The sequence below is a fragment of the Hemitrygon akajei genome, chromosome 21 (assembly GCF_048418815.1).
Source record: "Hemitrygon akajei chromosome 21, sHemAka1.3, whole genome shotgun sequence".
NCBI lineage: Eukaryota > Metazoa > Chordata > Chondrichthyes > Myliobatiformes > Dasyatidae > Hemitrygon > Hemitrygon akajei.
The window spans coordinates 57,644,628-57,661,349 of record NC_133144.1 but is presented as its reverse complement, the minus strand read 5'-3'; the positions used below and the strand labels follow the sequence as shown (position 1 = coordinate 57,661,349).

Below are 16,722 nucleotides of genomic sequence, written 5' to 3'. Positions count from 1 at the left end.
CCATAGCCCTCCATACCCCTCCTATCCATGGTGGTATCCAAATTTCTCTTACATGTTGAAATCAAACCAGCATACCATCATTTCTGCCAGCAACTCATTCCACCCTCTCAACATCCTCTGAAGTTCCCCTTAAATATCTCACCTTTCACCTTTAACCCATGACCTCTAGTTCTAGTCTCACCCAATCTCTATAGAAACAGCAGCTTTGCATTTAACCTACCTATTCCTTTGATAATTTTGTACACTTCTATTAAATGTCCCTTCATTGTCCTGTGCTTTTGTTTTCCTTGGTATCACCAGTGGATTTGGTGCAACGTATTTGGTCCTTTCTTGGACACCATGAATTTAGACTGTATTTATTGGTGCTTAGAAGAACAAGAGGTGATGTAATGGAACAATTGGTTTATGTGGGAGTTTGTCAGGGTAAATGCTGAGTGGAAGAGAAATCTGTGACTGTGGGCCATGGTTTCAAAATAAGAGGTTAGCTGCATGTCTCAGACAATTGTTAAACTTTGGAATTCTCGATTTTGCAGAACTTTGGAGGGTGAGTCAGTAATTCAAGGTGAGATGGATGGGTTTATGGAGGTTCAAGGTTTATAAGTGAAGCTCAGGCCAAGATCTTAGTGAATTGTGGAGCAAGTTTGGGAGGTTCTATAGTCGGATCCCTCGCTAGTGAGGGAGAGGGACTGTCTGAGATACCGAAGTGTTGGGATGGACGGTAGTATACTGATGGACTCCAGATCATGGTCTCTTGGGGGGGCTTTGCTATTGCTTGCATGTTGGGGGGAGGTGGAGGTCAGTTCTTTTGCTGAGGCAAGTGAGGGAAGGGGGAGGGGGAGAGTTGATGCCTTTTCTGCTGCTTGTGTGTGGGGAGGAGGGGAGCTTTAGGTTTTTGATGTTTCTGACGTTCATCTTTGCATTTTTTTCCTGTTTCATGGATGTCTGCAAAAAGTAAGAATATCAGGGTGGATACTGTATACATCTCTGATATTAAACTGAACCAGTGAACCATGGTACAATTGTATCCTGGGAATGTAAGGAAGCTGCCAATGGATCCAGCAGGAAACATAATGAAATACCTCTACCCAAAGAGTGGTGGGACATGGGAGACCAGCAGAGTAACCTGTGGAGGTGAGTAACAGATACGTCACTCAGGGGAAGCTGGATAAATTCTCAGGAGATGAAGGAACAGAGGGATGTAAAGATATGCTTAAGAAAATCAGATGGAGATTCTACTGGAGTATTAACACAAGCCCAGACCAGCTAGGCTTGGATGGAAGAGATATGGAGGCTATAGTCAATGGACCTAGCAGAGTAATATTTTGGCATGGACTAGATGGGCCAAATGGCTTGTTTCTGTGCTTCAGTTCTTTATTTATTTAGAGATACAGCACGGTGACAGATTCTTCCTGCCATCTGACCAATTAACCTACTTATTCATATGTATTTGGGGGAAGCTGGAGCACTCAGAGGAAACCCACGTAGTACATACTCCCTACAGGTAGCAGCGGGAACTGAACCCAGATTGCTGGCACTATAAAACGTTACGCTAACTGCTATGTTTCAATGACATCGAGGTGCAGGAAGTCCATAACAAGCAGAGCTACTCACCAGGTCGTACTCCTTGGGAACTTTAAGCAGCAAAACCCTCTGATCGCTGTTTGATGTGATAAGGTGCATGTCCTTGGTGAGGTTAATGATGCGGGTCAGGGAGCGCTTGCTGTCCAGGACCCTGATGCAATAATTGGAATCGAAGCAAAGGTCTACCGGTCGCAGTGGTTCTTTGGGTCCCTGCCATTCCGAGACTAGAGGATGGAACAGATGGTGGAGTTATTCACCTATATTTAAGGGATTAACATCTTAGGTTATTTTTTTTTAAGAGATACAGCCTCTCCCGACCCAGCAGGCCCAACAGGACCTGACAAAGGTTCTCAGCCCAAAACGTCGACTGCTTCCTATAGATGCTGCCTGGCCTGCTGAGTTCCACCAGCATTTTGTGTGTGTTGCAAGAGCCTGAAACAGGCTGCCAGGTGTGGTGGTGGAAGCAGACACATCAGTGATGTTTAAGCGGCCTTTAGATAGACACATGAATGTATGGGGAATGGAGGGATATGGAGTATGGGCAAGAAGAAGGTATTCTGTTCATGGTAGACAGTGTGAGTGTCACTGAACAGTTTTACATACTTTGCCTTCAACTTTACATCCTTTACATCAATCTGCTTATTTATTCAAATGTTTTCAAGTGCTGCTCAGTGCTTCCGATCATCAGACATTTGGAGTGTGCACAATCAGAACGCTATTAGTGAAGTCTCTGGGTGGTTTTCTTGTGGAGCAGCTGTGCTGGCAGGATGTCAGAAGCCTTATACCTGGTGCTTGAAGGCTTTTACCCTGCACCTGGTAGAGAACATGAGGCTTAGCTGGGGATGGGCACAGTTTGGTGCTTGAGTTTTACCCAATTAGATGGGGTACAAGAAGCATCAGGGCCAAAAGGTAACATTGTGAACCCTTTAGTCCAAAATGACACCTCCCCTGACAGAAGCATAGTTTATGGTTAGGGTTACATCATTCTACATCACCATCTTCTCTCCCACATTCTAATCATGCTATTCCTCTGGAAATAATTAAAGACTGCCGTGTCCTTCCCACTTATGGAGCTCAACTAAAAATTAACCTTAAATAATCTATTGGCCTTGAGTGGACATCCTCATGAGACCAGCCCATCACCTTCACATTCCTCCTGACGAAGGGTTTCGGCCCGAAACGTCGACAGCGCTTCTCTCTATATATGCTGCCTGGCCTGCTGCGTTCCACCAGCATTTTGTGTGTGTTACCTTCACATTCCTCTTGCTTTCTTCCATGGTCTACTGTCTTCTTCTTCTTCAGTCCTTTGCCTTTTACACCTAGCACCTTCCACCTTCTCACATTCCTCCTCCTCCCAACCCACCTTCCCCCTCACCTATCACCTGCCAGCTTGTACTCCTTCCCCTTCCCCCACCTTTATACTTTGGCTTCTGCCCTCTATCTTTCCTGCCCTGAAGGAGAATCCATAGATACTGCCTGACCTGCTGAGTTCCTCCAGCATTGTGTGTGTGTTGTTTCCAGTTTCTGTCTTTTGTAATTCATTTCAATATACATCTCCCCTTGATTACTTCCTTTCTTATCTTTTCCAAAGGAAGGTGCCAGATCAATAATAGGATTGTAGTACATCGAACAGGTCCAGCAGCATTTGTGAATTTCATTTCAACATATTCTTTCTCAATTCCTGCTAAAACATTGTTTACATTTAATAAAAACACAAAATGCTGGCAGAACTCAGCAGGTCAGATAGCATCTATGGGAGGAGGTAGTGACAATGTTTCGGGCCGAAACCCTTCATCAGGAGTGAAGTAACATGGGGTGGTCGAGGGGGGATAAGAAGTGGGGGGAGGGATAAAGTAGAGAGCTGGGAAGTGATAGGCTGGAGGGAAATGGGCTAGGGGGAAGGTGAAGAATTATGGGAGATAAAAGAGAAAGAAAGGTAGGGCTGGGGGGAGCTTATAGTGAGGGGGGAAAAAGAGAGAGAGAGAGAACCAGACTAAAATAATAGATAGGGATGGGGGTAAGGGTGGGGGGCAGGGGTATCAACGGAGGTCAGTGAGTTGGATGTTCATGCCGGCAGGAAGGAGGCTACCTAGGCGGGAGATAAGGTATTGCTCCATCGACTTGCGTGTGGCCTCATCTTGTCGGTAGAGGAGGCCGTGGACAGACATGTCGGAGTGGGAGTGGTCTGTGGAATTGAAGTGTGTGGCCACAGGGAGATCCCGCCACTGCTGGAGGACTGAGCGCCGGTGTTCGGCGAAACGGTCTCCCAGTCTGCGGCGGGTCTCCCCAATGTATAAATGGCCACATCAGGAGCACCGGATACAGTATATCACCCCAGCTGACTTGCAGGTGAAGTGGTGCCTCACCTGAAAGGACTGTCTGGGGCCTGGGATGGTGGTGAGAGAAGAAGTGTGGGGGCAGGTGTAGCACTTCTTCCGTTTGCAGGGATGAGTGCCCGGAGGGAGGTCTGTGGGGAGGGATGGGGGGGGGGAATTTCCCATTTCCCTCCAGCCGATCACTTCCTAGCTCTCTACTTTATCCCTCCCCCCACTTCTTATCCCCCCTCGACCATCCCATGTTACTTCACTCCTGATGAAGGGTTTCGGCCCGAAATGTTTTCACTACCTCCTCCCATAGATGCTGTCTGGCCTGCTGAGTTCTGCCAGCATTTTGTGTTTTTATTTATTTCCAGCATCTGCAGATTCACTTGTGTTGCCATTGTTTACATTTACATCATTTATTATTATATTGTAATTTGCCCTTTACTGTGCCTATTGTCTTGTTTATTAATTATTATACTGTCTTGCACTGTTTTGAGCACTTTATGTAGTCCCGTGTAGGTCTGAAGTCTAATGTAGTTTTGTGTTGTTTCATGTAGCACCATGGTCCTGGAGGAACGTTGTTTCGTTTTTACTGTGTACTGTACCAGCGGTTATGGTTGAAATGACAATAAAAGCGACTTGACTTGACTTGATCTTATTTTCCTCATGCCCTGTTCAGTCTGGTTGAGATTGTCTAACATCTATTCAAAAATTTGTACTTAAAGTAAGCCCAGACAGTTCATGGGACCACAACCGTCTGGGCTTGACATTGACTTGATAAGAAGGTCAGGGGAGCGAAAGCACACAGCTCCTTTAACCACAATCTTTGGATATCAAAGTACTCTTCTCCTGTAAAAACAAGGATTGGATTACCTCTGAATCCTGCACCAGGTTCAGTCTTCTTCCTTACCGATTCCTGCCTGTTCTTCTTCTGTAGTTTCTTGAACTGTGTTTTACGGTACAAAGCCACTGCATAAGCAGGCACCAAGCACACTGGAAAATAAAGCATGATTTGCCTGTCTTTATAAATCTTTGAACAATTCCTTGACAAATAAACAGTCTGACACTGAATTCTTCCCCATTTCACAAGGCTAGTTGTGTGTCATGTACTTAAAAAATACACTCAGTGGCCACTTTATTAGGAACCTCCTGAGGCCACTGAGTGTATGTTTGTGATATTCAGTTGCTGTGGCCCATCCACTTCAAGGTTTGACGGGTTGTGCATTCAGAGATGCTCTTCTGCAAACTACTGTTGTAACATGTGGTTATTTGAGTTACTGTTGTCTTCTTGTCAGCTTTAATCAGTCTGGCCATTCTCCTCTGACCTCTCTCATCAACAAAGCATTTTCACCTGAGAACTGCCACTCACTGGATGTTTATTTTGTTTTTCCTACCATCCTCTGTAAACTCCGGAGATTGTTGAGCGTGAAAATCCTGGATTGGCAGATCTGACACACTCCAACCAACCTGTCTGTCACCAACAATCATTCCACGGTCAAAGTCAGTTTGATCACATTTCTTCCCTATTCTGATGCTTGGCTTGAACAACAACTGAATCTCTTGACCACGTCTGCATGCATTTATGCCTGGGGGTGCCACATGATTGGCTGATTAGATAGTTGCATTAGTGAACAGGTGTACAAGTGTAACTAATAAAGTGGCCACTGAGTGGATATGCATGGTGTACAGGGTTCCCCCTCAAAACAAGGAAACAATTCAATCATCAACCATTTCCACGCATAAAATTAATAGATAACTTCTTATTTTAGCATTTAGTTGCAAGTTTAAACAACTACACATTTACTCAATCAATGAATTGAAGCACTCCTCTGTAAGCAGTAATTGATATTTCACTTCCACAGCTGGTTCCCTCACATTTTGTCTCCTGTTCTGCACATATTGCTTCAATATAATTCCATTCAGTACTCTTAACACCTCTCATGGGGAGAACAAATTCCTTACGGGCAGTGGCTGGAATCAAACCCTGATCAGTGATTGCTGGCATGGTAGAGTGATTGCTTGAAATACTATGTTACCATAACATTCCATACTATTTAAAAGACAGTTGGACAGATTCATAGATTGGAAAGGATTAGAAGGTCATAGGACAAACACTCCTTCAAGAGGACCACAACCTTGTCGTAGGGTTTGGAGGCTTGCATGCCTCAATGACCTGGAGAGCTATGTTGGCTGGAGTCAGGCCATTACGTGTTGGCTCTTGGTCGGGTCACCATGCCAAACAGGTCAAAGGGTAGAAGCCAGACTAAAGGTGGTCTACCAGTCCTCCAGGTTTGGGGATTCAGCTCAGGGCTAACAACCCTGGCTGGTCAAATAAAATTGTTATGGAAACAGCAATGAAGAATCCTTCTTTATCTGTGTCCGATGGTATGGACAGACAGAGCTGGAGGGCCTACACTGCTTCCCTAAACATCAATGGCATTAACAGGCAGGAAGGGCCAAACACTGGCGAATGGGACATCTCGGTCAGCATGGACTAGTTGGCCCAACAGGCCTGGTTCCATGCATATGACTCTATGAACATGTTTCAATTACTTCTGGATTTTTTGACTTGTGTATCTTAAGCAGGTTCTATCAACCTAAAAGTAACCGCTGAACTGTAAAATATATTTAGTGTGAAGAGGAGAGGTGTTCACTGACCCAATGGTAAACAGCAGAGTATCACAATAATAATCCCAAACGGAGCTGCGCTTCCCTCGAAATAGTTTAAAGCGATTGGATCTGTGCAAGGCTCCAGGTCATTAACGGTCAACTGGCTTGGCTGTTGGCATGGGTCCCCTGTTGGAAAACAATAAGCAAGCACTAGTCATTGAGTTGTGAAGTATTACATCACAGAAACAAGCCATTTGGCCCACGTATGTCAAACTGATCTACCTGCACCTGCACCTGGACTATAAAGGTGGGGGACAATTTGTGTACAGCTCAGGGCTAACAACTCTGACTGGTCAAACAAAACTTATTACAGAAACGGCAATGAAAAATCCTACAGCTGAGTGTGGCAATATTCCTGAGTTCCCACCAGGACTTCCAAGACTGACCGTAGTGAAAACAAGAGGAAGCTACTGACATGATGAAAGAAGTCCTGAACACTGCCAGAGATGGATGACCTTCATTGCTGCCCCAACTGGCAGCAGCATAACTGGCATTAAGTATGTAACACATATGTAAAAACAAGCTGGAGGAACTCAGCAGGTCGGGCAGCATCCATGGAAACGAGCAGTCAACGTTTCGGGCCGAAAACCTTCGTACTGTCCTGACGAAGGGCTTCAGCCCGAAATGTTGACTGTTCGTTTCCAGGATGCTGCCCGACCTGCTGAATTCCTCCAGCTTGTTTGTACGTGTTGATTTGACCACAGCATCTGCAGTGTACTTTGTGTTTACACATGTAAAAATGCTGGAGGAACTCAAGAGGTTGGGCAGCATCTATGAAGGAAATGAACAGTCAGCATTTCAGGCTGAGACAGTGAACCATTGACTGTTCATTTCCCTCTAACAATTCTATCAGACTTGCTAAGTTCCTCCAGCCTTTTGTGTGTTGCTGAAGATTTCCAGCATCTGCAGAATCTCTTGTGCCTCCATTATTCCAACTTTTTTATTTGTTGAGGAATTCATATTGGCTCTGGTGAGAGATCTCCAGACAAAAGTTCAGAAAGAGCTGACAGTCATCTGAATGATTAATTCATTCATTTTTGCCGTGTTGTCTGTCCTATGATCATGATCATGGTCTATGACCATGATTGTTCTTGGTGAATTTTTTGACCAAAGTAGTTTGCTATTGCCTTCTTCAATGTGACCACTGATGTCAGGCAGACAATCCCTGATGAGTATTGATAAAGGGTGGGGTCACCTGTATTGTAAAGGCACAATACAGGAGACACCGGCCTTTATCAATACTCTTCAGAGATTGTCCGCCTGACATCAGTGGTCACATAACCATGACTTGTGATGGTTTCTCGGTATACACATCTCGGAAGATCTCACCTGTACTGCACACACCAGCTGTGTAGCAAAAAAAACACAACAGCATCTCTTCCACCTCAGGTGACTGAAGAAGTTCGGCATGGGCCCCCAATTCCTCAAGACCTTCTACAGGGGCATCATTGAGAGCATCCTGACAGGCTGTATCATTGCCTGGTACAGGAACTGCACCAACCTTGATTGCTGGGCACTGCAGAGAGTGGTACGGACAGCCCAGCACATCTGTGGATGTGAACTTCCCTCTGTTGAGGAAATTTATAGCTGCAGGTGCATAAAGAAGGGCCTGGAAGATCATCGGGGACATCAGTCACCCCAACCCTAAACTGTTTCAGTTGCTTCCGTCTAGCAAGTGGTACCGCAGCATATAAGCCAGGACCAACAGGCTAGAAACATAGAAAATAGGTGCAGGAGTAGGCCATTTGGTCCTTCATGCCTGCACCACCATTCAGTATGATCATGGCTGATCATCCAACTCAGAACCCTGTACCTGCCTTCTCTCCATACCCCCGATCCCTTTAGCCACAAGGGCCATATCTAACTTCCTCTTAAATATAGCCAATGAACTGGCCTGAACTGTTTCCTGTGGCAGAGAATTCCACAGATTCACCACTCTCTGTGTGAAGAAGTTTCTCCTCATCTCAGTCCTAAAAGGCTTCCCCTTTATCCTTAAACTGTGACCCCTTGTTCTGGACTTCCCCAACATCGGGAACAATCTTCCTGCATCTAGCCTGTCCAATCCCTTTAGAATTTTATACGTTTCAATAAGATCCCCCCTCAATCTTCTAAATTCCAGCGAGTATAAGCCTAGTCGATCCAGTCTTTCTTCATATGAAAGTCCTGCCATCCCAGAAATCAATCTGGTGAACCTTCTTTGTACTCCCTCTATGGCAAGAATGTCTTTCCTCAGATTAGGGGACCAAAACTGCACACAATACTCCAGGTGTGGTCTCACCAAGTCCTTGTACAACTGCAGTAGAACCTCCTTGCTCCTGTACTCGAATCCTCTTGCTATGAATGCCAACATACCATTTGCCTTTTTCACCGTCTGTTGTACCTGCATGCCCACTTTCAATGACTGGTGTACAATGACACCCAGGTCTCGTTGCACCTCCCCTTTTCCTAATCGGCCACCATTCTGTTTTCCTGTTCTTGCCACCGAAGTGGATAACCTCACATTTATCCACATTAAATTACATCTGCCATGAATTTGCCCATTCACCTAACCTATCCAAATCACCCTACATCCTCTTAGCATCCTCCTCACAGCTAACACTGCCGCCCAGCTTCGTGTCATCTGCAAACTTGGATATGCTGCATTTAATTCCCTCGTCTAAATCATTAATATATATTGTAAACAACTGGGGTCCCAGCACTGAGCCTTGCGGTACCCCACTAGTCACTGCCTGCCATTCTGAAAAGGTCCCATTTATTCCCACTCTTTGCTTCCTGTCTGCCAACCAATTCTCTATCCACATCAATACCATACCCCCAATACCGTGTGCCTTAAGTTTGCACACTAATCTCCTGTGTGGGACCTTGTCAAAAGCCTTTTGAAAATCCAAATATACCACATCCACTGGTTCTCCCCTATCCACTCTACTAGTTACATCCTCAAAAAATTCTATAAGATTCTTCAGACATGATTTTCTTTTCACAAATCCATGCTGACTTTGTCCAATGATTTCACCGCTTTCCAAATGTGCTGTTATCACATCTTTGATAACTGACTCTAGCATTTTCCCCGCCACCGATGTCAGGCTAACCAGTCTATAATTCCCCGGTTTCTCTCTCCCTCCTTTTTTAAAAAGTGGGTTTACATTAGCCACCCTCCAATCCTCAGGAACTAATCCAGAATCTAAGTTTTGAAAAATTATCACAAATGCATCCATTATTTCTTGGGCTACTTCCTTAAGCACTCTGGGATGCAGACTATCTGGCCCTGGGGATTTATCTGCCTTTAATCCCTTCAATTTACCTAACACCACTTCCCTACTAACATGTATTTCCCTCAGTTCCTCCATCTCACTAGACCCTCGGTCCCTTACTATTTCTGGAAGATTATTTATGTCCTCCTTAGTGAAGACAGAACCAAAGTAGTTATTCAATTGGTCTGCCATGTCTTTGTTCCCTATGATCAATTCACCTGTTTCTGACTGTAAGGGACCTACATTTGTCTTAACCAATCTTTTTCTTTTCACATATCTATAAAAGCTTTTACTGTCAGTTTTTAAGTTCCCTGCCAGCTTTTTCTCATAATCATGTTTCCCTTTCCTAATTAAGCCCTTTGTCCTTCTCTGCTGGACTCTGAATTTCTCCCAGACCTCAGGTGTGCCACTTTTTCTGGCAAATTTGTATGTTTCTTCTTTGGACTTGATACTACCCCTAATTTCCCTTGTCAGCCACAGGTGCACTACCTTTCCTAGTTTATTCTTTTGCCAAACTGGAATGAACAATTGTTGTAGTTCATCCATGCGATCTTTAAATGCTTGCCATTGCATATCCACCGTCAACCCTTTAAGTATCATTTGCCAGTCTATCTTGGCTAATTCACGTCTCATACCTTCAAAGTTACCCTTCTTTAAGTTCAGAACCTTTGTTTCTGAATTAACTATGTCACTCTCCATCTTAATGAAGAATTCCACCATATTATGGTCACTCTTACCCAAGGGGCTTCGCATGACAAGATTGCTAACTAACCCTTCCTCGTTGCTCAATACCCAATCTAGAATGGCCTGCTCTCTAGTTGGTTCCTCAACATGTTGGGTCAGAAAACCATCCCGTATACATTCCAAGAAATCCTCTTCCTCAGCACCCTTACCAATTTGGTTCACCCAATCTATATGTAGATTGAAGTCACCCATTATAACTGCTGTTCCTTTATTGCACATATTTCTAATTTCCTGTTTAATGCCATCCCCAACCTCACTACTACTGTTAGGAGGCCTGTACACAACTCCCACCAGTGTCTTCTGCCCCTTAGTGTTATGCAGCTCTACCCATATCGATTCCACATCCTCCAGGCTAATGTCCTTCCTTTCTATTGTGTTAATCTCCTCTTTAACCAGCAACGCTACCCCACCTCCTTTTCTTTCCTGCCTATCCCTCCTGAATATTGAATACCCCTGGATGTTGAGCTCCCATCCTCGGTCACCCTGGAGCCATGTCTCTGTGATCCCAACTATATCATATTCATTAATATCTATCTGCACATTCAATTCATCCACCTTGTTACGAATGCTCCTCGCATTGGCACACAAAGCCTTCAGGCTTGTTTTTACAACATTCTTAGCACTTATACAATTATGTTGAAAAGTGGCGCTTTTTGCTTTTTGCCCTGGATTTGCCTGCCTGCCACTTTTACTTTTCACCTTACTACTTTTTGCTTCTACCCTCATTTTACACCCCTCTGTCTCTCTGCACTTGTTCCCATCCCCCTGCCACATTAGTTTAAATCCTCCTGAACAGCAGGACTTCCTTGACTTATTTCTATTTTCCTCTTCCTCGACCCTAACACCCTGGTTTCCTTCCCCTTGCTAACTCAGTTTAAACCCTCCCTAACAGCTATATTAAACAATCCCGCCAGGATATTAGTACCCCTTGAGTTCAGGTGTAACCCATCGTTTCTGTATAAGTCATGCCTCCCCCAAAATAGATCCCAGTGATCTAAGAATTTGAAGCCCTGCCTCCTGCACCAGTTACTTAGCCACACATTCATCTGCTTAATTCTGCTGTTCTTACCATCATTAGCACGTGGCTCAGGCAGTAATCCTGAAATTATTATTCTAGAGGTCCGGCTTTTCAATTTTCTTCCTAGCTCCCAATAATCTTCCTTCAGGACCTCCTCTCTTTTTCTGTCTATGTCATTGGTTCCAACATGTACCAAGACTTCTGGTTGCTTGCCCTCTCTCCTGAGAATACTCTGGACCCAATCCGAGATATCTCGTACCCTGGCACCAGCGAGGCAACACACCATTCGGGTATCTTTGTCTGGCTCACAGAATCTCTTGTCTGTTCCCCTCACGATGGAATCCCCTATAACTACTGCATTTCTCCTTGCTCTCTTGATCTCGGCACAGGGCAGAGTGCCAGAGTCCCATTCATTGTGGTCTTCCTCTGTCTGGTCAACCTCTCCAACAGTATCTAAAACTATATATAGATTTCTGAGGGGGACTGTCACAGAGGTGCTGTCCACTATCTCTCTATAGGTACTAATCGATCACCTCCTCACTTTCTCTAATTAGCTGAAGGTCATCAAGTTGTTGCTCCAGATCCCTCACACGATCTCTAAGGAGCTTCATCTCATTGCATCTGAGCAGATGTATTCCTGGGGGAGGCTGGGAGTCTCCCAAGGTCCCCACATCTGGCACTCCACTAATCCTAAATGCATACCTCTAATCCTACTGTTAGCTCTAAATAAATAAACCTGTAACCTACCACTTAACTGTAAGGCTCAACGGTCGCAGGAAGCCTCTTCCCGTTGAGCCACAGCCCTGTCACTCTGTCCCCGTTCACTCCGCTGCCCGCTGGATATGGCGGAGTTCTTTTTAAATCTTCCGCGCTCTGAGGTCACGCGCCTGCGCAGTCGTGCCTCTTTTATCCCAAGTAGTTTGGGGGAAAAAACTGAACTTTTTCCTGGAAAAACCGGCGACTTACTCCTCTGCCCGCTTGCTGTGATTCAGAAGCCACGGGACAGCTTCTTTCTACAAGCCATGAGACAAACAATTTCACATGTCTGTACTTTGCGACGGAGTCATAGCGCAAATATTTTTACTCCCTCACGTTGTGGGACGGGTGAAAGATGTAAATAAATTCAAACTCAAACATGCACCAGCTGCTCATACGACAATCCACCCCCGGCTCCAATGGCTTCACATGATCCTGATTGGGGGCTAAGCAGGTCTACATCTTGCCTGATGGTCACCTGCAGGCTAGCGGAGGGAAGGATAGCCTTACACCTCCTTTGGTAGAGACCCACCTCCACCTCTGACTGGCGCGTCACCAAAAAGAAGTAATTCCTACAGTGCTTGGAATTGCCAGATTAGAATAAAACATCCTGAGGTCGCCTCAGGCATATGTCAAAATGTGGAGCCACAGGTCCCCTGCACCATTGGCATGCTGGTGTTTTCCTGACCGAAGCTGGGACCTCTGTCACCAAGGACCAGGACGGTGATAGTGACCGTACTGGGGAACTATCGCCACCTGCTGGCTCCCTTCCCGGTCGCGATGCATCGTGGCTTGAAATATAAAGCCAGTCGCAACACATTGTGACTCAGATAAAAGATAAAGATTAGCTTTGGTTGTCACACATACATCGCAATGTGTTGTTTGTGTCAACAACCAACACAGTCTAAGAATGTACCCGGTTTCGCCACATTTCTGGTGCCAACGTAGTTTGCCCATAAATTGCTAACACTAATCTGTACGCTTTGGAATAGCTTCTTCTTTCCCCTCGGCTATCAGATTTCTGAATGGCTGATGAACTATTTTTGCTGCCTTTTTGTATTACTTACTTGTGTTTTATATACATCTCTTACTGTAACTTATAGTACATTTTATGTATTGCACTGTACTGCTGGCACAAGATAACAAGTTAACGACATACAGTAAGTCAGTGATAATAAACCTGGTTCTGAATGTGAGAGGAAACTGGAGCATCCAGAGGAAACACACATGGACACGGGGAACATCCAAACTCCATTTAGACAGCAGCCGGAAGCGAACCCCGATCGCTGGTGCAGTGGAGTTTTATGCTAGCCCCTACACTACCGTGCCTCCTCTTTCACTGTCGTTGGATTCAAACTTTCGGAACTTTCTCCCCAGCAGCATCACGGTGGAGCAGTCTCACCGGAAGGACTGCAGCAGGTTGAGAAGGGAGCTTACCCTCACTTTTCAGGGGGATGGGGAACGGGCGCAACGAATGCCAGCAACAAGGAAACGGATGATATTTCAAAATAAAGCTTGATTGAAGAGGTAGGCTTCAAGGATTGACTTGTGCAGGATAAAGTGGTGGGTTTTGTTGGGGAAAGGGGTTGCTGAATTGAGACCATGATTCACACAAACATGTCTTATGAGGAAAGATGAAGTGAGCTAGGGCTTTTCCCATGGGAGCAAAGGAGGATGAGAGGCAACTGGAAAGAAGTGTACAAGATGATAAAAGGCATAGATGGAGTGATTAATCAGAGACCATTTGCAGAGCAGAGATGGCTAATATCAGGGGTAGAGGCCTAATTATAAGCTGATTGGACAGATGTATAAGGGAAATATCAGTAGTAGTTATTTTTACACACAGAGTTGTGGAACCATGGTATGTGTTGTGGTGTTAGAGATCGATACATTAGGGATATTTAAGAAACTCTTAGTTAGGCACATGGATGATAGAAACAAGGAGGGTTATGTGGAAGAGAAGGGTTAGATTGATCTTAGAGTAGGGTAAAAGGTTGGCACAACATAGTTGGCTGAAGAGCCTGTACTGTGCTGTAGTGTTCTAAGTTTAACCCACAATCGAAGGTCTTTGACCCAGGTTCTTTACCATAATCACTTACCAGCTTTGAAGACAAAGACATCCTTCTGAATTTCATTTTCATTAGTGTTTAAGGCATTCACCAGGACATCAAAAAATGTAGTATTCTGAATTTTATTGACTTCTTCAACTGTGAATAATCTAAATCAAATGCAAAAATCAGAAAAGGTTTCAGAAAGAGAGCTTTGGCATAAAGGCAGACACATTGGCTTTCTGATACTTACTGGATTATTGTTGAGGAATCTAGCCAATCCCATTTCCTGGCACAGAAAATGAAGAAAATACACTATGTTCCACAAATCCTTAGTCAAAAGCAAAGCAGCGTTCTTTGGTGACCCACAATTTGCCTCTTGCCTTTATTTAAATTTCCAATATATTTCACTTCATATTTGTTGAGATTAAATTCTACCCTTCAATCTGCCCACACTCTGCCCAACTTTCTAACTGATCTACAAGTAACTGTAGCATTCGATAATCTATCATGCGATCCACCATGCCATCAATTTTAGATCAGACACTCAGTGGCCACTTTATTAGGTACACCTGTACTTCAGCTCATTAATGCAAATATCTAATCAGCCAAACACATGGCAACAAATCAATACACAAAAACATGCAGATATGGTCGAGTGGTTCATTTGTTGTTTAGACCAAATATTAGAATGCGGAAGAAATATGATCTAAGTGATTTTGACCATGGAATGATTGTTAGTGCCAGATGGGGTGGTTTGAGGATCTCAGGACCTGCCAATCTCCTGGGATTTGCATATACAACAGCCTCTAGAGTTTATAGAGAAAGATTTAATAAACAAAAAAGAATTCAGTGAGCCCCAGTTCTGTGGGGAAAAATGTCCTGTTAATAAGAGAGGTCAGAAGAGAATGGCCAGACTGGTTCAAGCTGACAGGAAGGTGACAGTAACTCAAATAACCACACGTTACAACAATGGGGTGCAGAAGGCATTTCTGAATGCACAACATGTCGAACCTCGAATGGATGAGCCAGAGCAGCAAAGAGCAATGGACACACACTCTGTGACCACTTCATTAGATACAGGAGGTAATAAATAAAGCGGCCACTGGGTGTAAGACCATAAGACGTACCAGCAGAGTTAGGCTGCTGGGCCCATTGGGTCTTCCGCACCACTCTATCATGGCAGATTTATTGTCCGTCGCAACTCCATTCTTCTGCCTTCTTCCCATCACCTTTGTGCCCTTACTAATCAAGAACCTATCAACTTCTGCTTTAAATATACCCAATGACTTAGTACCACAGCCAACAATGCCTTGTATATTCATGTCATTTGCAGCCTTATTAATCATACAGTCACATCCTCATCATTAATATATGGAAGATCATTTCTGTAGCACAAAGTACCCTCGGGCTGTGCACAAGAGAATTCCCTAGAGGTAGATCTTCAGACAAACATTGTTACCCCACTGTGAACCAAGTGACTTAGACATCTGTACAAGCACTGTCATTTCTTAATTCATTATCATTGGGGATTGATTTAAAAACATTAAACTCTTGATTCCTACAGGCATCCCATTCTGACTAATTATGGGAGAGATCATAGGGTTAGGGAGGGCTGAAGGTATTGGATACAGGGTTCAGCGTGTTGTGCAATTGGAGATGCTCTTCTGCACACCACTATTGTGATGCATGGTTACTTATATTACTAAATGGTTAAAACAGTACTTGCAGCCAATTAGCAGCGATCGGTGGGACTCGCTGGCAGGCAGGGTAAATATTGGCCAATCTATATGATCTGGTCAATTATGAGACATCGATCTGGCCTGTGAACATACACAAAGACCGTGGCTAAAGAACAAATAAAAACACAAGCTTTCAGCTCTGCAGGCAACAGGCAACAAATTAATGATTTGCTGAAACCATGGTGCAGGAGGGAATCGGTCGAGGGTGAGTTAGCAAGAAGAGTCGTCAATAGCTGACTGGTATCACCTGGGTAACGAAGGAGATCAGACAGGCACCTTTACACATAAAGTGGATTCTGTCCAGGTTCTCCTCTCCTGTGCCTCTTAAGCATCCCTTACAATTCCTGTAAAGCTGCCAAAAAGCTTTTTAAAGTACATGGGCTTACCTTCAGTGTACTTTCAGTGGTCAAAGTCTAACTAAGCTCCACATTCATGCCACATTCGACTCTCAGCAGCTTACCAACAAAACTGCTCTACGACAGATACCATCGTATCTGCTGTGTACCTGGCCCTGACACACCCAGAAAACAAAGACGCTTATGTCAGAATGCTGTATCTGGATTTCGGTTCAGCACTCAACGCCATTGTCCC

At 44.5% G+C, this 16,722-nt stretch overlaps 1 protein-coding gene across 1 annotated transcript in view; it reads right to left on the bottom strand.

Moving 5' to 3' along the window:
• The window catches only part of LOC140714331 (dual oxidase 1-like), a 130,866-nt gene that overhangs the window by 72,890 nt on the left and 41,254 nt on the right, over positions 1 to 16,722 (bottom strand). Inside the window, exons 14-17 of the mRNA XM_073025494.1 lie at positions 14,441 to 14,559; positions 6,561 to 6,698; positions 4,776 to 4,895; positions 1,612 to 1,805 (exon numbers count right to left, since the gene is read on the bottom strand). Of these exons, the coding sequence (XP_072881595.1) occupies positions 1,612 to 1,805; positions 4,776 to 4,895; positions 6,561 to 6,698; positions 14,441 to 14,559 (571 nt within the window). The remainder of the gene's footprint in view (positions 1 to 1,611; positions 1,806 to 4,775; positions 4,896 to 6,560; positions 6,699 to 14,440; positions 14,560 to 16,722) is intronic.